This window comes from Aythya fuligula, chromosome 2 (assembly GCF_009819795.1).
Source record: "Aythya fuligula isolate bAytFul2 chromosome 2, bAytFul2.pri, whole genome shotgun sequence".
Taxonomy (NCBI): Eukaryota; Metazoa; Chordata; class Aves; order Anseriformes; family Anatidae; genus Aythya; species Aythya fuligula.
In genome coordinates, this window is record NC_045560.1 from 41,465,679 (window position 1) to 41,491,613 (window position 25,935).

The window sequence follows — 25,935 nt, forward strand, 5'->3', positions numbered from 1 at the left end:
TTATTTTTTTTCTGTATGCATTTTTTTTTCATCTGTCACATGAAATGAAGATACAAAAAGTGAAATAAATAGAGAAAACTTTTCTAGGAAGTAGCTTTTCAAGTGGATTTAATTTAGTTTGTCAAATTAATGAGTCTAACCAGAAAAGAATGAACTTTTTTTTTTTTTTTTGGAGATGGGTGAAGGAAATAGTAAGAGAAAATTGTGAACCCCCAGGGCAAAATTTGCAAGCAACAACTTTGAAAACATAGCCTTATGATTGTATGATCAGAGAGAACTCCTTCCCCCTCCCCATCTCAAAACAAAACAAAACAAAACAAAAAAACAATGAGCAAACAAAACAAAAACAGAAATAAAAACTTAATGGCTCTTCTGTGCTTTTTTTTTTTTTTTTTTTTTTTTCCAAGGCATTAACTATGTGATACAATGATGTAGCTCCTTTGCCCATGTGCAGAGGTTATCTGCATGCTTGAGGCTATTCCTTGCTTGGTAAAAAAAAAAAAGCTGGTCAGCAGTAGGGCTCCTCTTCTCACTTGCAGATCATCTGGACCTGTAGAAGTACAGAGCAGAAGTGATAACTCTTGCTTTTCCAGCAACTAGGAGCACCTGAACTTCCCTTCAGTCTGGCCTCCTGAGAGCCGCTGGGATTGCTAGTTTAAGCAAATATCCTGGTAGAAAATTTAACTGGTACCAGTAGATGACAATAATTCTGCTGGCTCTGCTGGGAGATAGCAAGAGAAAGCCACAGAGGATCCCTCAGTGAACCTGGTCACAAGATAATATGTCTGACCTGGGGGCTCTCAGTTTGGCAAGCTTTGGCAAGCTGACGAGCAGGATAAAAAGCCTTTTTTTGCCTTTTAAGGCTACAAAACAAAACAGGAGCCTTCAGGGAAAACCTTGGTGGCTTGTTCCTGCAGAGTTCTTCTTTTCCCTTGGCACATATTGTATCTATTTCTGTAGAGGGACATGAGTTGGCCTCAAATTTTCCAAGACAGGATTATAAGTGAAAGATGGAAAAATGTATTTCCTGTTACAATCCATTTGGCTGGCTTTTTAAAATTAATAACAAAAGGTGGAATTTTAGAAAGCTTGTTCTACCATGGCTTCGTTCAGCTCCCCCTGAAACCACTGGGACAGTTTACACGATACTCAAGTAGGAACAAAGTTCAGCGTTGTTTGTTTTGCTTTGTTTTATTGATTTTTGTTTCTTTTTATTTACTCATCTGTTTGTTTGTTTTAAGCCTTCTAGCTACACTGTTTTGGATTTTTTTTTCTGTAATTCGGGTGCAGAAAATGGAATGAAAATCTTTGCTTCCTTTTTGGTGAGCTTAAGCATCCTTTTGGTGCCAAAAAGCTTTTTAAAAAGGCTTAAACTTTCTTCCTGCCTCCCTTCCTTCAGCAGTGTTCTGAAAACAGATTGTGTGAAAGTAGTCACGCAAATTAGTGTTTGATGCATTGAAATCAGTTAGTTGCTTCATTAGGTTCTTAAGAATTTGTTTACCAAAAGTTTGGCCATGTGTGACTTGCTGTCACTTCGAAAATCTCCTCTCAAGAATTTCCAGATAAGCTTTTTCTGTATGCATATTTATTGGGGGCCATTACCACGTTGTCAATTCTTACTCAATTTGTTGATTACCATTCAGTGACATAAATGAATAAATATTTACAGATTTGGTCCTTTGCTTTTAGATGCTGGTATGAGTTAAAAAGAAGACCACTAATTTACTTTACGGTATCATGCCACTGAGCAATAATTCTGTAGCTTCAACATTTGTTTGCTAGTATAACCATTTCTCAAGAAGCACTGTTGTTGTGGAAACCAGCACAATTTTAATTAATGTTTTCCACTATGCACCTTACAATTAATATTTCAAAAATAGGACATCTGTAATTGGACTTTCTTTACTCACACGATTCATAATGAAAACTGTGCTCAATGGTGAGATGTTTTGTAAATGTTTTGTCTAAGTGATACCAGACTTCTACATCCAAATTCTGCTTTCAGGGTATGCATTCATAACTCCCAGTTGCAAGTAAAGTGCCATGAGAAGTGCATCTCATCTGTAGAGACAACACAGATCGTACAACTATGTATAACATAAACAGGAAATAAAATCATGCCTCACTAGGACTTAAATGCTGTTCTGCACAGCCTCAAATTATCTCTGTCTTAAGTTGTGCTGCTTTCAAACGTTTTTCCTCTAATTTTAGTTTTTACAGATGTAAGTGGAAGTAATCACGGAGTAGCTTGGACTGGAAGGCTAATCTGGAGATAGCTTAGCTCAACCTACCTGCTCAAAGCAGTGTCATCTGGAGCAGGTTCCTCAGGACCAGCAGGATTTTGAATATCTCCAAGGATGGAGACTCTATCATCTCTGTAAAACCTGTTCCAAGTTTGACCTCTCACAGTTTAAAAAAAAAAAAAAAAAAAAAAAAAAAAGTTCTTATGTTCAGGAGGTGGAATTCCCTGTATTTCTGTTTCTGCCTGTTGCCTCTTACCTTTTTGCTGGACACCACTGAGAAGAGTCTGGCTCTGTTCTCATTACTCCTGCCGATCAGATATTCACACACAGTGGTAAGATCACTGGCTGTCTTTGCCACAAGGACATGTTGCTGGCTTTTGTTCAACTGGGAAACTACCAGGACCCCCCAGATCCTTCTCTGCAACGCTTCTTTAGACTGCTTTAGTTTGTTGTTTTGTTTGTTTGTTTTCTGGTAGGAGTCCATCCTTCTAGCTATCATGTTATATCATGCTATACACGTAACATGCTTTACATGCAAATCAGTTCTTTGCAGAATGTATGTATTAAATAGATACACAGTTCGTTGGTAGACCTATATTTAAAGCTAAACTACTGAAGTCTCTCCATGATTTTTTGTTTTGTTTGTGCTTCTCCCCTCTCCTCTGTTTGGCCTGGCTGTGTGCTGGCAGCACAGAGGTGTGTCTAGAGGCAGCACAGGGATTTCAGAGCTAGTTTTAATGTGTCAGAACAGCAAGCTGGATTAGTCTGCAGTCACGTTCACGTAGCAGTTGAGAGCTGTTGTCTGTGCCTGAGCAAGGCTGTTTAAGCTAGCATGGCTGTAACAGTCCCAATCTACAAGTGCTTCTGTGCAGTTGTCAAGCAGGGGAAAAAAAAAAAAAAGAAGAAATAAAAAAGCGAAGATGCTGTTTCCAGCTCAGCAGGACCTTGACAGCTCCTGAGCTCAGCAGGACCTGGAGCTGCTGCCTCTGAGGGCGCAGATGCAAGTTTTGGGCTCCCAGCTTCTGACAAGTTCCGAGCCCAGCAGTAGCTTGGCAATCCCACTGCTTGCAGGGGTGTACAGCACAGATCATCCCTTTCCTGCTGTGTGTGTGCCACCAGTGGGAAGTGTAGGTTAATAAGCCCTGTCCTCCAAAGGGAATCTGGATATCCCTACTGAGTGGAGTCAGAGCTACACATCTTTGGCAGTGTTCATCTACTCTTCCAATGGGACTCCATGAACTTTGGGTCAATAATAACTTTTAAAAATCCCTTCTGCTTCTCAGGGTTCCTTAAACAGCTCTCAGGGGGTTGAACAGCAATGAAGACTCAGACTCAGACTCAGCCTGCCATCACACGAAGGTCTGCTAGGGTCACTCCCCTTCCTGCACGCACTGGGAATGGCTCTGAGTGGGAAACGTGGCACTGCCTCAAAACTGGTGGGAGAACATGGATGTAGCAGTAATTAATCCCAGGAGAAGGTGTGCTGTCTTCTGGGCTGCTTTCTGCTGGCAGTGTGAAGCAAACATTGGCAGTACATTCCTCAGCATATCTTCTGTTATTAATCCACCTTGCGGAGTCAGGGTTGCAGTGTGTGTTTGATTCATGGTAGCTCACTCACAATGTAACCTGTATTAGGCATCGCATCCTACAGACATATCCTGTCCCCTCCTCTCCATAACCATCCAAGCTTCAGCTTCTGATCAGTACTAAGATCCTGAGTCTGAGTCCAGCCAAGCAGCAGTCAACAGGGCCACTTTGTTCCCGTGTACATAAGGCTTTGTGACCACCACTGCAATCAAGAAGCACGTTCTCTTTGTTTTGAAGACAGCTGACAGAAAGTTACAGATCAAAAAACTTCTGAAAAAAAAAATTAATCTTTTTAGTGGGAGAGGCAAATGGATGTTATTTAAATTTTGCATTTTGATTGAAATTTTTCATTTTTATAACATTTTACATAAGTTGTTTTCTCAGGGGGGTTAATTTAAAAAAAAATTAAAGTTACATCAATAAAAATATGACTTACATAAAATTCAATTTTTTCAGAAAACGTGTGTTCCAATAACATTGAAAAACAAATTAAAATGTCAATAGCAACCTTTGATACAAGCATTATGAAAACTGCAGCAGAAACATGAAATGACAACTGAAAGTGTCATTGTAAAGGGAAGGATGTGAAATTATTTTTTTTTCTCTTCATCCACTGATTTTGAGCCATGAGCACATTTAATAATTAATTCCACATTTAATAATTAAATGTGGAATGTAAAATTTTGCTTGGGGAGTATTTTAATAACTTTAAATAAAATAATTATCAGCAGGTTTTATTTTTTTTTTCCTCTCATCTACGACTAACATTCATTCTAAGAGAAGGTTAGTATTTCTTTTGTTATAAATAAATGATTGCACTATTAAGACAGCTGTTAAAGCCATTGATGGAGAACTAATCACTCATTCTTAATGAAGTTGTTTGTGCAACCATAGCAGTAACTTTGTAGTATGAAGTAACAGTCTGGTGAGTTAATATCGTAGATGAAGTTGTAAAACACCTTCGGGGCTGGTTGTTGACTTGCCCAGTTCTCCCTATTTCACGTGAGATGTTTGCATCTGCAGAAGTGCATTTCAGTGTTGCAATTTTGAAGAATATTAGAAGGTTGTTTGCCTGAGGACATATATATTTTTATGTGGAGGGAGAGGTTGTATATCCCAATGGGAAGGATAGCAAGTGAAGTGAGTCATCATAATTGCCTGCAGGATTTGTTGAGACTCATGCCCATGTGCTTGCCAGAACGCAGGCTCCTGGCTTGCCGTAGCACAGCTGATAGCACACATTCCGCATCCTCTGTGGTGGTCGTGAAAGTCAAGAAACTACCTCAATTTATTTCTTTTTATTCAGTATGTGTGTGTTACTTGCCCTAGCTTTCCTTTTAGCAGGTGCTCTTTATGATAATAGTGGGAAGAAGTTGCTTTAACCCCAAAGAATTCATTACTGAGCAAAGTTCCAGTTAAGGCTGGGACTGTATGCATTCATGCTGAAGGGACACATCCTTGTGCCTGTTCTTCTCAAGAATAACAACTGTTTTTTGTTTTTGTTTTTGTTTTTTGTGTGTGTGGTTGTTTTTTTTCCTTTCTCTAGTGACTGTACATTTGGCAGAGGGTGTTTGTTTTGGAAGCAGCAAGGCAGCTGATAGAGAGAAACTGATTGAACAGCACAGCACAGACATGGGGCTGAGGTCTGCAGGAGTCTTGTTGATGAGGGTATGTGTCCATGATGGTGACAATACAGGGTGACTATTAATGCTGTGGCTGCAAGTGGTTCCCTTCTGTGCTCAAGGGAGATACTTCAGAGCACCGTGAGAGCCCTGGAGGTGCAGTAACACATGTCTATTGCCTGGTGGACACTGGCTGCTTTGAAATTCAGCTCATCTATCACAGGTCTGCTTGAAAATTGGTTGACATCGCTGTGTTAACGGAGGTTTAATAATGGGCTGTTCCTCAGGCTGACAAAGATTGCAAGGTTTGAAATAAAGGGTTGCAAGGACAGGCTTCTCTGTGAAGCTCAAGAGATGTAAAATCTGAGGTTTTCCATAAGCATTAATGTGGGCTGCAGACAAACTTTTCCTGGACCAGAACCTGACTGTGCATGGCACTACTGCATTGTGAAAGTCTGTTTTATTGTGTGCGAATCATTCTGTTGGAACTGGGGGGTCCCTTTGGCTGACTGAAAGGGAGAAGAGAAGGAGCAAGAGTGCAGGAGGTGGTATGTTTTGTTTTACCATTTGTTTTACCATACCTCATAGTATGTAGACATACTACATGCTTATAGTATGTAGACTGTGATTTGATAACGTGGTTGCATAGCCAATGAGGAGTTGTCTGGGTGTCCTGAACTGTGGACTTGTATTCAGATGTGTGGCTGAATGCGTAAAAGAGGTAAAGGTGCCTTTGCAGTTCCTTGACTCTTAAAAAGAGGAAAAGGAGAGGGGCAGTTTACCCCTCTATTGATGAAAACACGTAAATATGAGGTAAGACTATGCTGCCATCCTTGGCCATATCAGTCCATCTCTCTGCCATATCAGTCAATGGGGAGCTGATGCTGCTGATGGTGGGTTGATTCACAGGTTATTTCATAGCTCCCAGAAAGATGGTGTAGTTTGTAGTACATGTTAATGCTTGGTAATTTCTGGGCTCCAAACAAACTGGGCTCCAGATTGTAAGAAGGTCGCTTGCAGGCTCTTGAGCTGCAGCGGCCTCTCAGACGACCCCTGTGAAACTCCCATATGGGGCTTCCTCTCTTCACGGAGAGAACACAAGCATGACAGCAGTTTCTTGTTCTCTTTCTTTGCTCTCCCTGCAATTCCACAGGCAATTCTGACTGACTGCCTTGAACACTCCTGTACATACCACCGCTCTTCTATCCCCCGTCTTTATGTCCTTGAATTGGTAGTCTTGTCAGTGAGATAAGGACTTTGTTGCTCGGCCATCTTTATAAAGAGCCCCTAAATCCTAACACTTGTTTCTGACAGAGGAAATCGAAAAGCTTGTGAGTAGCTTTGAATTTGTATGCTTTTATTTGTGAAAATAGCAAAAATCTCAATTTAAAAAAAATGCCTGTTTATTTATCTGCTCTGCTATTACATTGTTTATGCTTTTTTTTTTTTTTTTTTTTTTTTTTTGAGGAAATTGATCTGGGAGAGGACCTAGTGATCTGGTTTCACCTCCCACCAGCCAGAATGTTTCTGGGGAGCGTGTGGATACACGGGATGCATGCTGGCAGACAAAGCCACTCTTATAATTATGCTAAACACACCTCACCAAGAGTTGCTGCAGTTTCAGGAACCAGAAAAGAAGAACGGTATACATGTGCCAAGTGCTGGGGACGGATTCATTTGCTCGGACGTGATTTTTATATGTCTTGTTAGAAATGAATGGGTTAGCAACCAGGGAGGGATCACAGGTGACACGGCAAGACTTGGCATGCCAAAGAAAACCTGGGGCCACCTGGGCTCTTGTACTGAGTGAAAAAAATCAGTTTTATGACTCTCCTGGAATCAAACTGAAATGAGACTGGTAATAAACAACTTCTGTGCTAATAGCAGGGTGCCTTACCATGCAGGTGGTTTGGAACAGAAGTCAGTGCCTTTAAGCATTGTTTTATGGTGTTACGCATTTCAGACTGAAAAATGGCCACAAGCTCTATTACCTTAATATTAACACTTTTTCATCTCTCCCTCTTGCAAACTGCTGCATTCATCCATTACAAAGTGGCTGCTGTTTTCCCCTCTCCTGCCATGTTTCACAGTGTGAGGAGGGAGAGGCGGGTGGGTGGCAGGAGGACAGCTGAGGACGTGATGGCACCGGAGCCGAGCCTGGGCTGCTGCCAGGTAACCTGTTGAGGGGCCTTGCAAGGCCCTCAGCGATGAGGCACTGAGCCACCTCACAGCTGAAGCTGTCTGGTGACCTGTGAGGGGACTGCAGCTCTTACGAAGCCTTCTCCCATTTGGGTTTTCCATCCTTCCTCCTGCTCCAAGCTGGCTTGGCAGTGCAGGTGTTGGTAACCAATCCCCCCAATGAGGTAGTCCTGCCATGTTTGTGTTGTGGCATGGTTTTGAGCTCAAACTGGCTTGCTGGAGATGGACTGTGGTTTTTTTTTTTTTGTTTTTTGTTTTTTTTTTTTAAAGCCTATTCTTGAATTCTTTTCCCATTCTAAATATGTCAAGTTGAGTTTATCACAGTGCCAGTACCAACTGTAACCAGAGCTAAATTAGCCCTCCTGTTGGCTCTGCTTGGTTTTCACTTTTCAACAAGCCTTAGTAAAATAAATCGTGTCCCGCTTGTCTTTAAATTTCATTACCATGACCTAACTTAATTTGTTATAAATTATTTCTACCTGAGCTTCTTTGGCTGTGAACTTGCAGCCTCCAGTGTCTTGCTCATTGGACCATTGCCCAGCTAATTAAGACTTTTTTCTTCCCAACTCTTGCTTTTTGTATCAGCTAGCTCCGCCAAAGTCAACTTGGCTGTACAACCTCCATGGGGACGCACTGAAAGCTGATGTACTCTTGTCTTTAAAATGAGGGCTTTATTGAACTGAGCTTTGGTCTCTTCCTGTTGTGCTCTAGTACTGCTAATAAAGACCTCTTCTCCCTTAGAAAAGAAGTGACCTCAGTGCTTTTTTTCTCATCTGGGAAGGAGCCATTGCAATTCTTTCTTCTGGCTCTTCCTTTCTTTTCTTTTCTTTTCTCCTTGGGAAGAATAACTGACTGGCTGGAAAATCTCTTCTCACTCAGTATCAAGCAGCTGTGTCTTGTTTTTGTTTTTTAGCACAGCTAGATTTCATGTCTGATAAAGACTGGTGTTTATTTCCACTGAGAAATGCCAATCCATTTTTTTCTTTAGAGCTGTTCCTATTATTTAGCGATTGTTGATAAACAACTTTTATTTCAGCCCCCTGAACACTGAAGGCTCGCCTCTCACCAAGCTGCTAAGTTGCAACCAGGCTAAATATTTTGCTGAGTAAGGGTCAGAGAACCCTTAGAGGATTTCAGCCTCCCACATCAAGTTGTAATATCAACTTTCTATGATCATATGTCCTCAGAAGAGAAATTTATACTGTGAGTTTGTTACGACTTTGGAAAAACAGTGCATGGTTTTAAAAAATAAAAGGATTTTACCTGACTTCCTGGGAAGCCTTGGGGATGCTCCACAGCAGTCATTTTGGAAGGAAAACATCCTGATTGCTGCTTAGGTGGAACACTTGTAATTTGCAAAGACCTTTAATGGTAGCTGAGGGCCTGATGTAACTCACCAGGATGTTTTTAAAAAAAAAAAAAAAGAGAGTTTCTAGCTCTCATTTGGAGACCAGTGGTCTCCAAATTCAACTATTTCTGATGAGCAGCATAACAGAATCTTTCAGTATAGCCTTTCTTTTGAAAACCTCTGTAATTCTTGCTTGCTGTCTAGGTCCTGGTGGAGCAGGCATCTCAGCTAGATTAGCTTCTTCCTGGAAAAGTGTGTTTAACTGTTACAGTGTATGCTGAGGGAAGTGAGTTTCCTGGGTGCATTAAGGCTCTGTTGAAGGCATTCCGGTACCTCCTGGTGTAGGGGGGTACAAGTACAGCTCGTACAAAAGGTACTGCCTTGTGCACACAGCAGTCTCCTCAGCTCTGACATGCTCTAGCCTGACCTAAATTGTTGGGCTCAATATGAGCTTTACTGGTAAAATGACACGTCATATGATAGGCAGGGGGTCAGATTAGATGATCTAATGGCTCCATCTGGCCTTAAACTCTTAATTAGGGAAATGCTGCCAGCACAAGATGGCATCGAAGCTTTCCACTGCTAGATTCTGCTGCCCGGGAGATCCTCAGATAAAATGGAGCTGCGGAGGCTGTGCTTGAGCTGGCCTTTTCCTTGGGCTTTAATGCCGATAGCAGCCAGCTGAGCTAAAAGCTAGCGTTGGGTCCTGATGGGAAGCTGCTAGCCTTGCTTTCACAGAAATACAAAAGCCCCATGCCTAACTCTTCCAGGCTGTTTCATGTTCAGCTTGTAGAGCTGTAATGATATCTAAATATAGAACTCAAATCTATTATTAGCCTGGTACTATTGCATATATTGAGAGAAAAAAGATATGCTTCTCTGGCAAGCTGACGAAGAAGAAATTATAGTTATTTGAAGCTGTTCATGGATTAAAATATTAAAATTGGGGATGAATTTTTGTTGGTGGGTGGTTTGATATGGAAGAGGTTTATGATAGTTTGCTTGACATCTTTGGTGCAGAAAAGTGAAGTATATGTGTGTGCATTGTTGCAGATGGGCACTTTGATCTCAGCTATACAAGCTGATAGTGTGCAGGTTGAACAACCATTGACCCAGCAAAACCAGCATCACTGATCAAACAGTTACTTCAGCAAGCCCAAGTGGCTTGCAGTTAAGTCAGTGCGTCACTTGGTTCCAGAAGGTTATTTGAATGTCTTCTCAAAGTTGTTTAATTGTGTGTTGATCTCATAATTATTCCATACTTGCTCTCACCATTTTCTGAAATTAGTTGATACTTATCTATTTTAATTTTTATTATAAAACATTTTGTTATTGTGGTATTTAACCTTCACTTTAGCTTAAGAACTTGCAATTGGGAATTTCAAACTCTATAATTTACTTTATATAAAAATGTTAAGCTTTTTTTTTTTTATGTATATGTTACTCTACTTTGATATGCATCTTAGACGTCCTGTTGTTATACTGTTATACACCCAGTTTATTTCAAAGCACAAGGAGCTGAATTAATAACTGCTATGCTTCTCTTCTAAAGCACTGTCCCCTACTGCTAATTTAGTTTGTGGTTTCTTCCCCCCTCTTTCAGATATTTTTTCATACAGAGTAATTACTGTGGAAGTATGTTGCTTTTCTTTGTGGTCTCATCTTGTGGATTTTAATCAGATTGTTTCATTTTAATAGTAGCTTCTACTGTCCTGGCTTCTTTCCTTACCAATTCCTTGTGCCATAGATTATTGCTCTGCTTGTTATTTATTTATTTATTTATTTTATTTTTATTTTTTTTCCCACTGGGCAGTTGCGCATGGAAAGAAGCAGCCTTGGTTTCCTGTAGTTTAACACAACTAGGTAAAGCAGATCCCAATTAACAAAAGCATATGAAAGTGGATGCTAAACTACGTCTGTGGCACTGTCTCTACTCACATCTCTATTTCCCTTTGAGGTGTCTAACCCTAGAGATGGTCTGATCTGCAGTGACCTGTAGCAGTTACTGGGGACCTACTCTGTGGCAATAGGTCATCCGGAAGAAGCAGCTTTTAGTCACGTTTTGCTTCATTCTCCTCCTCCCTTGCCTGTCTTACTTCGGAATCTGTAACACATCTTATTTCTTCTAGGGCTCCCTAGTGCCTGGGTATCTGCAACCAGCAGCTGTCTTGCTGGCTGCTTCGTGCAACTGTTGTCAACTTTACAAAGCCGCTAGCATGTTCCTTGCTGAATGGTCCCTTCAGGTTTGCATGCTTATTTCTGCCTTGCTGACTTTATTAGCAGCACAGTTTCCCCAGCCTAATTACAACTTCTCTCTTCCCACTGTCTAGTAAGTTGCAGGAACATTTGGATGAACCTCAAATGAGCCTGGAGATAACAGTATGCAAAACCAAATAAGTGCCCTTAAAAGTGGAATAAAAGTCTCTAGATGATCTGAACCTTGCTTATCTTTTAAAGGGGGTAACTTGAAGGCCTGTTAGTTTCTGAGAATGCATTATTATTACTGGGGGTTAGATTTACAATGTGCAAAACAAAGTAAAAAAAGATCTTCATTTGGACAAGGACGCCATCTGCAGTCACCAGATGCAGTTATCAAGATTAAATTGCAAGACTTGTCACTGATTATGCTGGTAATCATTGAGGTGATCAGTGTAATTATCGAGATCAAGAAGACGTTTTCTCTGATATGATACTGCAGAATTGAGTTGAAGGAGCATCCATCATGAGCTACTGGGTAGAGTCAGGATATGGCTCAAACCAGTCACTTTTCTTATAAACTTGGATCATGTTCTTTTATAATATGGGAGAAAAATAGATCAGCAAATATAGTGAAATTGACCTTTTATGTTAAAAACATTTCACATTGGATTCTATCAGATTTGTTGAAAATCTACTGCAGTGCCTAATCATGAAAGGCATCTGTGCATTCAGTTCATAACCAGGCTGTATAACAGACTTTATTCTGTGTCTTTTTATTTGGAAAAGATAAAGTATTCCCATTTCAGATTATTTTAACCCTTAAGAATATATTTTCTTTCTAGTGTAAATTATCTGGAGGATTGGCTTGACTGCTGCTGGAAAGGGTTTTCTTGCTAGAACAGAACAGTTGATGTTACAGAAAATGTGACTGAGAAGTTCATTTCACAGATATGTTTGCTGAGGAGTGACCGGCTTATCTTGAGCCTTTTTTCATTCTTTTGTAGACCATCAAGCCAATTTCTTGAAAATAACGAATGATGAGCAATATTTAACAGTTGATGATTTCTTATACTTCTAATTTTTCGGTTATTTCATCTTGATGCTACCTATGCACTATAAGTATACGAAATGTTTTGGTTCCTTTTTCAAGTGGCATAGATAGGCATACAGAATGTTGTTTATATTTCCCAGCAGGGTTTATTGCTCAGAGAAAGCATGAGAACCCTTCGTAGCCTAAATCATCTGAAGAGGATGCAGGCAATAACTGAGAAAAGTAGGCAGCATTAAAGATGATTGAAAAATCAAGGGACGGTGACATTGGAAGAGTAAAACCATATCCATTCTTTGTTAGGGCTTGAAAGAAAGAGAACTAAGCCCATCCCTGACATCTGTTCCTTTAATTTCCATCAAGGGTATCAGATTTCCTTCCAAGGAATATGTTGTCGCAGAAGACTTCCAAGAGCAAAGCATCTTAGGAAAGATAGAAGATAATGGCTAATATTTTTCTTGTCATTGATCTTTTCTTAATCTGCTAAGCTTCACACAATTATTTATCAGCAGCGAATTATAAAATAATTTCTGATGAGATGAAAAAGGAGAGAAGTCAAATACATTTTTTACCATGAACCCACCCCATCAATCTTAAAGTGCTGATTCATTTGCCCACACAGTATAATTAAGTAAGCTGTTAGTCTGTAATAAAGAGTGATACATTTGGTGATCTCACAATCAGAAAGTAATTATAGCTTAAAATGTTCATTTGGCTCTCCTTAACCATTCTATCACTCTGTTAAGAGAGGGTAAGATCTATAAACCTGTACCTATACAGTATGCTTCTGCCACTAGAAATGTTTTATGATGAGCAGCTGTTAGAAAGATGTCTATACTGGAAGGTTTTGGGGAACAAAATATTGACGTTCATTCAGAGTGCTGTCTTGAGGGAGAATATTATAGTTTGAGTACATTTGGTATTTCATTAGATAATGAATCCATTATGTAATTGAAGTTCAGACTCACAGTGATTAATCATGACATTTCAATTATTCACTGAATCAGTGATCTTTTGCACCCCTTTTTTCTCACCTCATTTGCTGTTGGCTTCTATTCATTTATTTCTGTTACTGCTTTAGGATTTCATTGTGCCATGCTCTGAGATCCTGAAAGTCTTCCATTGCTGGAGACTTTCTTTTGGGAATTTAAGTCACCTGGCACCTAGCAGGCAGCTCTTGGCATCTCCCTGGTTTGCTGCTTTATAGCATCGTGACTGCCTACCTTCAAGGTAGCTGTGGTGAGAAGCAGCCAGGCAGCCGCACTGCATTTAAGGAGTGCCAGGGAAAAACGCCTGAAAGACAGAGATTGCCAGCACCCTGGCTCCAGAGACTCGACGCCAGATTCTTGTTTCGGATGCTAAATTGAATTCCCTGGCAGTATCCTGGAGCCAGAGAGAGGGATGAGTTGTCCAGCTTGGAGTGTGTGCACAGCTAGTGAGATTGCCCTTGGCTGCAGCGTGCCAGGATGCCTTCCCCTCTGACAATACACAGGCTGTATTTTTATTTTTTTATAGTTGTGTTGTTTGTCTGGAGGAATTCATTTGGTACCCATGAAGCTTGTCATTCTGTAGTGAGCAGGCAGCACAGAAATCAGAAACAACTGCTGTGTTCTCCTTTGGGTCCTGCTGCTCCTGCTCAGCTCCAGATTGCAGTTATCCTCACTTTCCAGCTCTTGGAGCAGGCAGGCAGACAGGATTTCATGTTGGTTTTATCCTCCAGTGTGCACAGACCATCATAGCCTCCAGAGGTTCAGCTGCTCACAAAGACAGCATGCAGGTGTGCAGGACAAGCCAGTGTGTAGCTTATCAGAAGGTGATAATCTTTACCCATAGCTAAAGATTAAGAGGATGCATGGAAATAATTCTTCCTGTTTGGATTCTTTGTAAATATGTCATATGCAGCTGGTGGGGAGTAGTGGTGGCAAATCACTTTGGTTCAAGTAAAATTGTCCTGTCCTTGGTTCTTCAGCAAACTGGAGTGTTTGGATGGGGGACTCACCTGTGAATTTGTGGCTATCTTGTTAATAGAATCATTGCAGGATAATATTTTTAAATATAAGTTAATGTATGGCATTATGTGACTATATTAGTGGCAAAGGAGTGCAAAGACATAAAATACAGTTATGTTTGGATGTGGAGAGTAAGGTTGGTTTGTGTGTATGCAGTAACAAACTGACTGGCATTACAGGAAAATGAACTCAAGGAAAAGGATTCATTAAAAGGAGGAGTATTTTCTTTGTCAGTGGATGTTTTGATAAACCTGATTTAAAATAAAAGTATTCAATATGGCAAAGCTAAGTCCCGTTTTAACAGAGAAATTGGAGACTAGATTTATCAATGAGCATGTCTTTTCTATATACCAAGACAGTCGATGTCTTCAAGACAAAAAATGTCTGATGTTTCAAAGCTATAAAACATCTCTGTAATTGACCAGAAGTCAGATAGAACAATAATCGTGCTACAGTGTTCCCTTTTAATGGATTGTTAGTTATAAAATTTTAATATTTATTCAAATTGCAAGTTTGCTGCAACAGATATCTAAGAAATTAGCCCTACAGGAGTCTTTATTTCCTGGGCTTTTCTAATTCTGTGTGAGACTTCCACTGTTAACACATAAGAAGTTTGTTACAGAAGTTTGTCAGGAGTTGGAGTGGGCTTTGAAAGTTGTGCCTTTTTTGTCGGGATCTGTTGAAGGCTTCTAGGACTCACTGAAGCTGAGAGTTTCTTCTGAAGACATTAGAGCTGTACATACAAGTATCAGCAGTTTAGTTTCTTGTGGGGGCTGTATGGGTCATATGCGAGGAGGGTGGGAGGCACTATAACATGTGTAGCCCATCTGCAGCATAGAGGGCACACAGCTGCTCACAGGGGTACCTTCGTTATTAGCAGAAAAGCTGGGGATGATTGTGGTGGATTCTGTGATCCCAAGGAATGTGGAGCTCTGCAGTGCAATGTGGGGTCTATTCTCAAATGAGGACTGCAGATGAGGTCTGTAGAACAGACTTGTGGACCCGGACCCTACAATCCACAGGTTTTTCAGAAATTGGCTAGTGTGTAATTCTTCCATGCTGTCATTTCTGAAGGTCGAAAAGTGACAGAACAAACAGATTGAGTGATCATTACGCAGCCAACAGGCCATCCCCTGTGGCTGGTCTGTTGGCTTCTGTCTTTTTCCTCTTGCCATTCTTGCTTGCTGGTTTGAGCATATAGGCTCCAATAACAAGCAATTCCTCTCTAATCTTGGCACCTTCAGTAATAACAAATACAAACTGTGGGCCCAGATGCTGAGCATCTCTGGTTAGCTGTGACCCCACTGACATTGCTGGAATGAGAATTGCAATCTTTTTCATCAGGGGATCCAGCTTTGATGACAAGAAGAGAGATTATTCTAGCACATTATTGATAGAGAAAATGGAGCTGCTATCTCCGAATTTCCTTCACAGTGAGACATGTGTGACATCCAGCTCTCTTTGCACACCGCAAGGATGGTGTAGTTGCTGAAATGCCAAAGACGACATAATTTAGCTTATGGAATCTGCACAGATGGTCAAGCCTGAGATGGAACTACCTCTTGGCGTAAGAGATCAGCAATGAAAATCCTTTGTAGCCAGACTTTCTGACTCTAGAAACCACATAAAAATCTGTAGGGGGCTGACAGTTATGCACTCCGTTTCATACTGTGCGTCCAGGCTTGACTCCACGAGCTTGCCTTGTCCTTTGCCCCAGGGGTCCAATGCTACAGCAGGTGATCCTAGTATCACTCATGTTTTTGGGATAGGACAGCAGTCCCTCTTCTTATGCTGGACATTTTGCATGCTTCTGGTTTTTGTAACTCATTTTATATCATGCCTTTGTAGTCCTGCCAAGTCTTTGCAGCTTTGAGCAATCTCCAGACCCACCCAAGGGAGAAAAACTTCTTGTACCACTGGGACTGTATTTTCCCCATTGGCAGTGCTGCACTTTCTTGTTCTTGGGTTTGGGCTCCAAGGGGACAGGTGCAGCTAACTGACCCTTTCAGTTTTCTGTCAGATAACTGTGATGAGCCTATCAGGGCCTGGAGAAGGAAGAGGGGAAAGAGAGGGACACTGCACAGTGGGTAGGGACAGGGCTATGGTAGGAAGAAGCATGCCTCCTTTTGTCTCCTGTGCTTAGAAGGAGACTGTGCTTACACTGCAGCTTGATGCCATAGCACCTTCTGTCTTTTTTCTTGAGGCCCCATGACAACACATCCCAAAGAAACAGCCTTTTCCCAAATTGGGAATTCAGCTGAAACTGCTGAGAATCCCACTGAAATTCCAAGTACAAGTGCTGTGATATTGGAATGACTTGAACAAAGATATTTGGCTGTCACAGGTAGTTTTTTGTACTGCTTGGAAATAATCTTTGGTGCACCCTACTAGAATCTAGATACACAATGTACGGAGAAGGAACCTGATGAACAAGCAGGGAGTGTGTTCCTCTCTCCCATTTGGAAGATGGAAATTTCCAGGAACAGTGTCATTAACAAGGGGCTCCGATAAGCCTCATCTTGGTGGAGATGCAAGCTGATCCTGACAGCTGGGGAGGCTCTGTGTGTGTGTGTTTGAAATACTGTAGGATAGCTCTTAAGGTTGATTTTGGTCTCTCCTTTGGAGTACTTGGCAGTGGCTGGCTTTAAAGTGCAGGGGACTGGCAGCTGCTTCTCTCTGACTTTTAATGGGGGCAGAGGCTGTGTGGAGTGCCAGTGACAAACTTCTCGTGTGTGTGTGAGCACTTGGCTAAAGACTTGGGTAAAGCTGTCACATAGACTCCGAAAGTGTCCACTCTAAAATAGAAAAAAAAATATTTTCCCTTGTCTTTCGTCTTCTCTTTTGTTAGGTCAGGCATCTCTAGCGAAATATGTGATTGATCTTTTTTTTTTTTTTATACGCCTTTTGTTGTCTTAGTACTGTCCTAAAAAAAAATTCTCAGTTTTTCAGTGTCACTTTTATGCTGTCCTCTGTGATCTTTATAGCATTTCCTTTATCATGCTCTGAAGGCACAATAGGATAAATTAATATTGAAAGTTAATTAATATTGAAATTGTTATGGCCTTTCTGTGTGACTTGGCTAAATCTGCAGGCCCTTTTTTTCCAGATGGGTAGTAGGAGGCATTAATGCTTCTTTACCTCACTGAATTTGTGTGGGGAGGAGTTATTAATTAAATACCTGAACCAGTAGTATCGCAGATGCTAAGCACTCATGTGCCAAGATACAATCTACACACCTTGCTTGCTGGAAAGGGAAACCGCTGCAAGTACCTCACACCTGGAACTTGATACAACTCTCACTGTATATTAAGAGCAAATGTGCCTTCCTTGAGGATTTCAGGCTGTGTACATTTTCTCACACTGTTGGATGTTTGTACTGAGTGAGTGGTCTTGAGGGAGCATGAGAAGAGGAAAGCTAGAAACCAGTTAAAACTGCAAGACTAAAAAATTATTTCTTGTCCTCTTCACTCTGTAGTTTTATAGCCTTGCAATATTTGCCTTATATGTTAGGTTTTCTGTGTGTACTTGTATTTTAACAATGTACACAAAATGCCTTTTTAAGCCTTGCTGTTATCTGTGCTTGTAGCATTGCTGTCTTTTCCCTGTGCCTTCATTTACTTTTTAATTTATTTTTCCATGTTTTTTTTTTTTTCTTTATTTGCGCATTTCCAGTTAATTCACATGTTTATTTTAATTCTGTCTTCCACTTCTTTTTTCTGTAATCTTCAGTTTTTCTGTCTGTTTTTCTCTCTTGTCCTTGTTCCAACCTCCATTACCTTCTATTTTATTTAGTGTGTTCCAGGCAGAGAAAATTCAATAGATACTCAAGAAGCCAAAAATCTTCCTTTTGGCATTACAAAAGGTCAGATCCTAGTTCCCTTTTGTCTTGTTGAAGTTGGTAGGATGCCTGTCAAGGAAGTGCTATGCTTTGGTTTGTTGGTGGAACCCAAACCACAGATATCCCTTGGATCAGATACTCTGATTGTGGAAGTAAACAAAGCTCTGTTTCCCTCGACTGATACTGAGTCCCGTTGGAATGCTTCCAGTTAATTTACTGAGAATTTGCTGAGCTTTATTCTTGCTCAGCTAAGTTTTTGTTGGCTGGATTGTTAATTACAGGTTTAAACTCATATTTGCTCTTTTTAACAACTTAAAACAGTGGGAGTTTTTCTCCCTCTTTACCCATTTACTGAGTATTCTCTTATGAAGATGCATTGCTTCATTAAACATTTGCCTGCTCAGTCTGTATTGATCCTACTCCTTCCACTCTAAAGACATTAATACATTAAAGAAAAAGAGCTTCACTTGTCTTCACTGGGGTGAAGACATTCCACATTGTCTTTGGTGCTTGGGGCCTCTTCAACACAGTATATTTGGTGGCATAACTATGCTATGGAGGTCTCACCAGGACCCATGGTGTAATTTCAGGTTGGCACATGGACTTTTTCCCATACTCTTATGTTCTTAATGAACATTGTTGAGCAGAAAAGCTGAGTCTGGTAGCATTGCCATGGATGTTTAGTGTCACATTTCTGATGTCTGGCATTGCTATCCAGGGACTGATAATTATCAAAGGTCTCAGTAATTCCTAAAGACAGTTCTGATGCTATCTTATGCTGTTGAAGGTGCTGGTATAGATGTGGAGAAGGTTATAGGCTAAAACACTCTTTATCTTTTGGGTAATTTTAAGTAAGTAGGTTTTTTTTTTTAGCCTGTAAGGAAGCAAATATGATGTTTAATCCTCACAATCTGGTGAAAACAGTGGGATTTTTCTGCCTCTGCAAAATTAAGCATCTGAGACTACTGCAGCTCTTTGCTCTTTTACCCCAGTATCACTGGTGGAAAGCTGCTGTGTACAAGTAGTAGGTGATGAGATGATGCCTACTACTTCTCTGATGGAGAGCTGAACCGCTCTTCTACTCTTCCCATGCAGCACAGTAGCAAGGCATGTAAACGTGAAGGGAAAAGAAAATAGGTGGCTGTTTTTTTGTGGGGACAGACCTTCTTGCTGCAGCACCCAGGGCTGTGGGAGGGAGGAGCAGATTGCCAGCCTGGAGCTGCCAGAGGGAGCAGCTGCCGCCTCCAGCTTGGCCTCTGAATGGGCTGCACATTTTAGCAAGTACTTAGCACTTTTGAGCAGGCTGGGAAAAAACAACTTCTGTAGCTTGTCTCCTACTGTAATTGATTTCTGTCTGATCAGAAGACCGGACACTGCAGTGACCCAAGAGCCATAGGGAGAGATAGCATGAATGCACTCAGTGCAGTGGGCTTCTTTTCTGTAAACCCTGCTTCACATGTGTCGTGCAGGGCTTTCTGTTGGTTTTGGAGATTCTGCTTCACCTCCCGTTCCTCACAGGGAGCTCTTCATGCTCTGCTTACTTCCCTTGATAATGGTTTTGCTTTTCCAGGGTTAACTTCACAAGAGAAATGGCTAACAACTTCCTTTCTTTTTAAGAAAAGAATGAAACTTGATGGAACAAGATCTCCATGTCACGGAGCCAAAGCATAAACTTTCTGTTTAGGCTCTTGGGCAATCTCTCTTTTGATCAATAAATATGTTGAAAAGTGGTGGTGATACAGGAAATGGCAGTGGGAGGTGTACTTCTGTCATTCCCAAGCCATAGCATTGGACTAATCACACATAATGTACATACTCTCAAGATGTTTTTTCCTGTGGGGTTGCTGACATACTAAACATCAGCAAAAGGGCTAAAAAAAGTGTGCATTATGTGTTTGAAAGATTCCATGACACGTTTAATCCATGTTACTCTGATGTGCCAAAAAAAGCAGTTAGTATGTGAATTCTGCAGGCAAATATAATTGCAATACAATTTCTTCTTCTTCCTGTACAATTACACACATCCTCCCTGCAGGGATTTTATTGTTCAGTAAACTACGCTGTGTGTATGAAAAAAAAAAAAATCATTTATATGTAAATATAACATGAAGGCTGCAAATATCCAAGCTGCTACAGAGACAAAGGGCATGCACATGAAAACAAATGGACCTGCTGAGGTTAGAAATTCATAGTTTACCATAATAAGGGAAAAAATAAATGAGATTGTCTTTGAAACCTTATAGGTCAGCATTTTAGACTTTTGTATTCGTGTTCCAATTAAAGAAGAAAATGGAAAAGCTTCTGGATATTTACTATTTTTAAGCCAAATTGCAAGTGGAGAAGAAGAAACACTATTTTTCATATATTCTATTAGCAAATTACATGCCATGAAAAAATTTTTTTGTTTGGCTTGCATATAGTTTTATGTGAAGTTTGCTTGGTTTGGGGGATTGAGTTTTTGGCAACTATATTTATTTCTTTTTCTCTGTCTTAAATGTAAAGAAAATTTTCAAGAAAAATGGTAGTAGAAATTATTTCCGTGGGTAGCTCAGAAACTACTGTGAGGTACAGGAAATAAGCATTCAAAAGCAAGAAGGAAATAGGGGCAGAAAACAAGGAGACGATGGATATTTGTGGTGTCTCCTAACATTATTTGTTTTGTGTAATTTTTTGTTGTTTTAAAGTACCTTAGAAAGTAAACACTTTAACTATGATTTGAACTTAAAATAACATAAACTATTTTTAAGATAAATTCTCATTAACCATCACAAATTCCTCACTTACCAGTCACTTGCTGGAGATCTAACTCCTAACTCTTGCTAATGCACCTTCTACTTTAGCAAGGGAAAATGTAATTTATTTTTATGGGTATTTTAGAAAAGTCTGCTTTTAAAAACAAGCCAGTGCCTCCTCTAATAAGTATTAAAGCATGAACCTGTGTAATTTGTAATGAGTGTAGTCTATCCTCTTAACAGTGTACTGGAGATTTATGTACTAAACTCAGATTAATGCTAATAGGAGGTACCTGAATAAATACTCTGCTGCACGGATAGGATAATAGATCATTTATTTGGTATTGCCTTTCACTTTGCCTTCATTCATTTCTATTTTTTTAAACCAAATTTGGATTGGAGTTTATGGTATAAGGAACTTTTCTTCCTCTTTGCAGGTGTGCTTTTAAGAAGAGTATTGACGATGAGGAAGTCCACATGTTAGTCATTTTTTGCTAATCCCACCGAAGAAAATGAAGCCACACTTCAGCTTTGCCGATCCTTTTCCCGCCACTGTTGGCTGAATGAGAAATGGTTGTGTGATTATGCTGACACCCCAGCATGCATTTGGTAGACCTGTGGCTAACTCGTTCCCTCTCCATGTGTCTGCTCTTACAAAGTTTTGTCCTCATGATACTGTGCTTTCATTCTGCCAGTATGTGCCCGAAAGGCTGCCTCTGTTCTCACTCTGGAGGTTTAAACGTCAGCTGTAGCAATGCAAACCTCAAGGAAATACCCAGAGATCTTCCTCCAGAAACGGTCTTACTTTATTTGGACTCCAATCAGATAACGTCTATCCCCAATGAGATTTTTAAGGACTTGCACCAACTGAGAGTCCTCAATTTATCAAAAAATGGGATTGAATTTATAGATGAACATGCCTTTAAGGGGGTGGCAGAAACCTTGCAGACTCTGGATTTGTCTGACAACCGGATTCAAAGCGTGCACAAAAATGCTTTCAACAACTTAAAGGCCAGAGCCAGAATTGCTAACAACCCCTGGCACTGTGACTGCACGCTGCAGCAGGTGTTGAGGAGCATGGCCTCCAACCACGAGACAGCCAACAACGTCATCTGCAAGACCTCCGTGCTGGATGAACATGCCGGGAGACCTTTCCTCAATGCTGCCAACGATGCTGACCTCTGCAACCTTCCCAAAAAGACTACCGATTACGCCATGCTGGTCACCATGTTTGGCTGGTTCACCATGGTGATCTCATACGTGGTTTATTATGTCCGGCAAAATCAGGAAGATGCAAGGAGGCACCTTGAGTACTTGAAATCCCTGCCAAGCAGGCAAAAGAAACCAGATGAAGCCGATGACATTAGCACTGTGGTATAGTATTCTGAATACAATGACTGCCTTTACGATGGAAACTAGATTTGGATGACACTAAAACCAGAGGTTTACTTCTAACATTCATTGTAAACATTAAGACTCTTTTTTTTTTTTTTTTTTTTTTTTTCCTGTTTAACTGAATTACGCCACTGTTGAGCTTTCTAACAGAGTTTTGTCTGGGTGGTATACTTTAATTATTTCTCTGGTATCCTAAAGCAAGTGAATTAATATGTAAACCTTAGTTTAGACCCATTCCACTATTTAATAATGAAATTTATTTTTTTAATTTAAAAACCAAATAAAAGCTTAACTTTGAACCATGTAAAACAGAGTAATTTATTGAGCAGAAACCTGTCTGGTGCCACAGCATATTGAGTTTGATCAGTGCTCATGAGGTGGAAGTTGAGAGCAATAATGAAGTGGGCTGTGAGAAGTTTGAGAGCAGAGTCCCCAAAGGGCTCTTCTGTCCCCAGGGCACAAGGTGAAGAGCTGGTGAATGGTGGCCCATTTGTGGGCTGCTCATCATGATGAGAGAATGCCCTGACTTCAGGAGAAGGGAATGGAAACTCAGGTAGGATCCTGGAGGGTGTTTTGGCAGTGCTGGGGAGAAACCAACATGAAAGACCAACATTAGAGAACACCAAAGAGAAGGTGTTCTAGGTGTAGTAGGGAAAAGGGGCTATTTTTAATCTTACACCCATTTACTGCCATCCAAGAGCTTCAAACAGATGTCTTGAGCACTGGGGAGGGCAGCAGGATGGCAAGAGCAAACTCAGTCATACTGTTCAAACTAGAGCACCAATCGTAATGGGAAGAAAAAGAAAAAAAAAAAGTTAAATAAAATTAGTCTTTCTAATCTGTATATGGGCTCATAACTGAAAGTGGCTTCATTTTTTTTTGGATGTAACATATTTTTTAAAAGGCTAAACAAAGTAAAATTGAATATATAGGCTGAGAATATTCTGTGGTGTGTTAGACAAGATATTTTTATATGATTTTATGGATAAATGCTTAGGAAAATAAAAAGCTCATGAGGTTAAGCTCAGCCTTGAATATAAAATGGATATTTTAAAGCTCTACTGTCTCCAGAAACATGATGGTTTTCTATTTTCATAGATAAAGTTTTTGAAGGGAACAAATTCACAAGAATGTGTTTCTCTTATCATTTTATTATGGTGATAAAGGACATTTATCTCTGGGTCCCTATAGATTCAGTCTAACTAACATTGGAATACAGATTGTAGCAGTGTGGATTAAAAAATGTACAAAATGCTACTTTGCAAAAAGAAGTTTGAAAGGACAGCCATAACATTTTCAAAAAAAAAAATCCAGAGTAGTATCTCTTATTAGATTATCCATTATTTCTGTTATGAGTGTATTCTTTTACATTTTAGAGGGCAAAAGGTTTTTTATCTTATTTCTTTCAGAACACTGTTAAAAAAAAAAAAAAAATACCACCTCTAAAATCTATTATAAAGCAGTGACATAACAGGGGAAAAAAAATTTTTTTTTTTTTTTTTTTTTTTTTTTTTTTTAATGTACACACACAGATTCAACTTTTTATTTCATCTTTTTTTGGCCAGAGTTCAGAGTAGTTGTTCTTTTGGCTGACTCCACTTGTGCACACTGTTTTCTCAAAAAGCCTTTGGTATTTCTGATGAACCATTTTTGGAACCTTAAGAGAATGTTAATGTTTGCAAAGGGCAGAGTCCATCTGAAATACCTGCTGTCTGCCATACACGAAGTAAAAAAAAAAAATTGTTTTCTAAGGAAAGGAGGCTGTTAATTATGCATCCTGTTTAGTTTGTATTTTATACGGTTCGTTTTTCAAGCTCTGTCTTGCCAAAATTTCCACCATTGCAGAAGTGCTGTCTGCAGCCTCGCAAGCTCTGTATGACTTCTTGCAGGAGCCAAAAGCGGTTGGAGTAAATACAAATGTGAATTTGAAGAGATCAGATAAAATATTATACTGTACTGATAGTATAACAAACCTTGCCCAACAGGACATATCCATGAGAGGATACACAGAGGCCTGTAGGGCCTCTGTACAGGTGGATACAAGTTCATTCCTTGATCCAATTCTCTTATTTTCTGTAAAATCACCTTAAGGGTAAAATTTGTCTTGTTTCTGTTGCTGTGCTGCTCAAGAGCATATTTTGGATGTCAGCTAGTATACTACTGGAAAAAAGCAGGGATGACTAGCTAAAGGAAAGGGAGTAAACAGGAGGTGCTGACTTAATTTAGTGCTCTTTATTCAGAACTAAGTACAGTAGTTTCCCCACAAAATTTGGACAAAGTGATTTAAATAGAAATGTTTACAAAAATCTTTAGTGTCTGTCACTTGTAGATTTTTTTAATTTGTTTTCAAGCAGGGTTAATTAAATTGAAAACAAACAATTCTCTCCACCCAAACTGACTGAGAAAGCTATCTAAATAATTTTTCTGCAGTTTTTCCTTTTTTTTTTCAACATTTTCCTTGATCCATAAGATTGGTTCTGGAGCTGATGCGATCTTACACCAGCTGAGCTTCTGACCCCAGGTGTTATAAATCCTGAGCAAAACCAATTTAAACCCAGCTAAACTGTACTCAATAGAATGGCTCTGGAAGGCTGGTTTTACACCAGTTCTCTGGGTCAGTTGATTTTCCATGGTAGATTCCCTATCAAACATCTCATCACAAAATATTTTTTTTAAAGCCGATACTGAAATCTCTGTTTAGAATCTAAAAATAAAGGTAATGCTCTGACAAGTGGATGGTAGATGTAAACTCCTCAAGCTGAATTTCACTAATGAGGGGAAAAAATAAAACTGTTCTCAGCTATGCTGACATAGCAGCGCTAGTATTTGTGACAACTCAAGTATTTAAGTTACACTTGTTTATTTCAATTAAAAGAAACAGAAAAGTTAAAAACCTTTAGCCTAAGAAGATACATGTTTTTATTGTTTACTACGCACCTTTCTTTTCAAAGCTTCTCTGGGTAGGGAAGCCCTGCCCTTTGAAGTCAATGACAAAAAACTTTTTAAGCTTTGATTGCATAACATTTTATGGAGTTTTCTCAAAACTGTTTCACTCAGAAACGAGTAAATCAGTGTTTCTAGCTGTGATACATTCACATATAAATACAGATGAGAGGAAACGGATGTTTCTGTAGTCACAGGAGACAGCATAGGACAGAAAATTAAGAGGGAAATGCATAACACTGTGATTGTTAATTTTTTTAATTAAGATACTTCAGAAAAAGTAGGCCTAGAGTTCAAAAGGTTAAATGTGATTTATTTCACTATCTTAATTAAAAAAAAAATACACATCTTTGTTTCTAAATGGTAAAAGATAACTCCCAGGATAATTTGTTTTCTTACAACTAAAGCTGCATTTTCTCTGCTAATTTTGTAGCGTTACTACACTCTGCAGGTAAGAACTGTGATGGTGCATTTGGGCTGCATATATTTAAATTCATAGTTTATTCTATATACTTGATATATTTATATATTCTATATACTTTTATTCTGTTATTATTTTTTTTGGCAGCATTAGATACAAATACCTTCACCACTAATATGTTATAAGTTTTCTGTAGTAGCAAGATTTTGCCTTGTCATTGCCCTAACTTTCTGAGGCTGACATCCCTTTGGCAGTTTCCAAGGGAACTCAGCATTGCTATGAGCTCCCCATCAAAGCATGGGTTTTATTCCAAGCATTTTATTATTTATATATGTGTGTATATATATATGT

At 39.7% G+C, this 25,935-nt stretch overlaps 1 protein-coding gene across 5 annotated transcripts in view; it reads left to right on the forward strand.

Annotated features, from left to right (window-relative positions):
- The window catches only part of LRRC3B (leucine rich repeat containing 3B), a 165,523-nt gene extending 143,225 nt beyond the window's left edge, over positions 1–22,298 (forward strand). For all 5 annotated transcript variants that reach the window (XM_032182717.1, XM_032182712.1, XM_032182716.1 and 2 more), the window contains exon 2: positions 21,263–22,298. In XM_032182717.1, coding sequence (XP_032038608.1) covers positions 21,426–22,205 — 780 coding nt within the window. In that variant the 5' untranslated portion in view covers positions 21,263–21,425 and the 3' untranslated portion in view covers positions 22,206–22,298. The remainder of the gene's footprint in view (positions 1–21,262) is intronic.
- Positions 22,299–25,935: the final 3,637 nt, after the last annotated feature.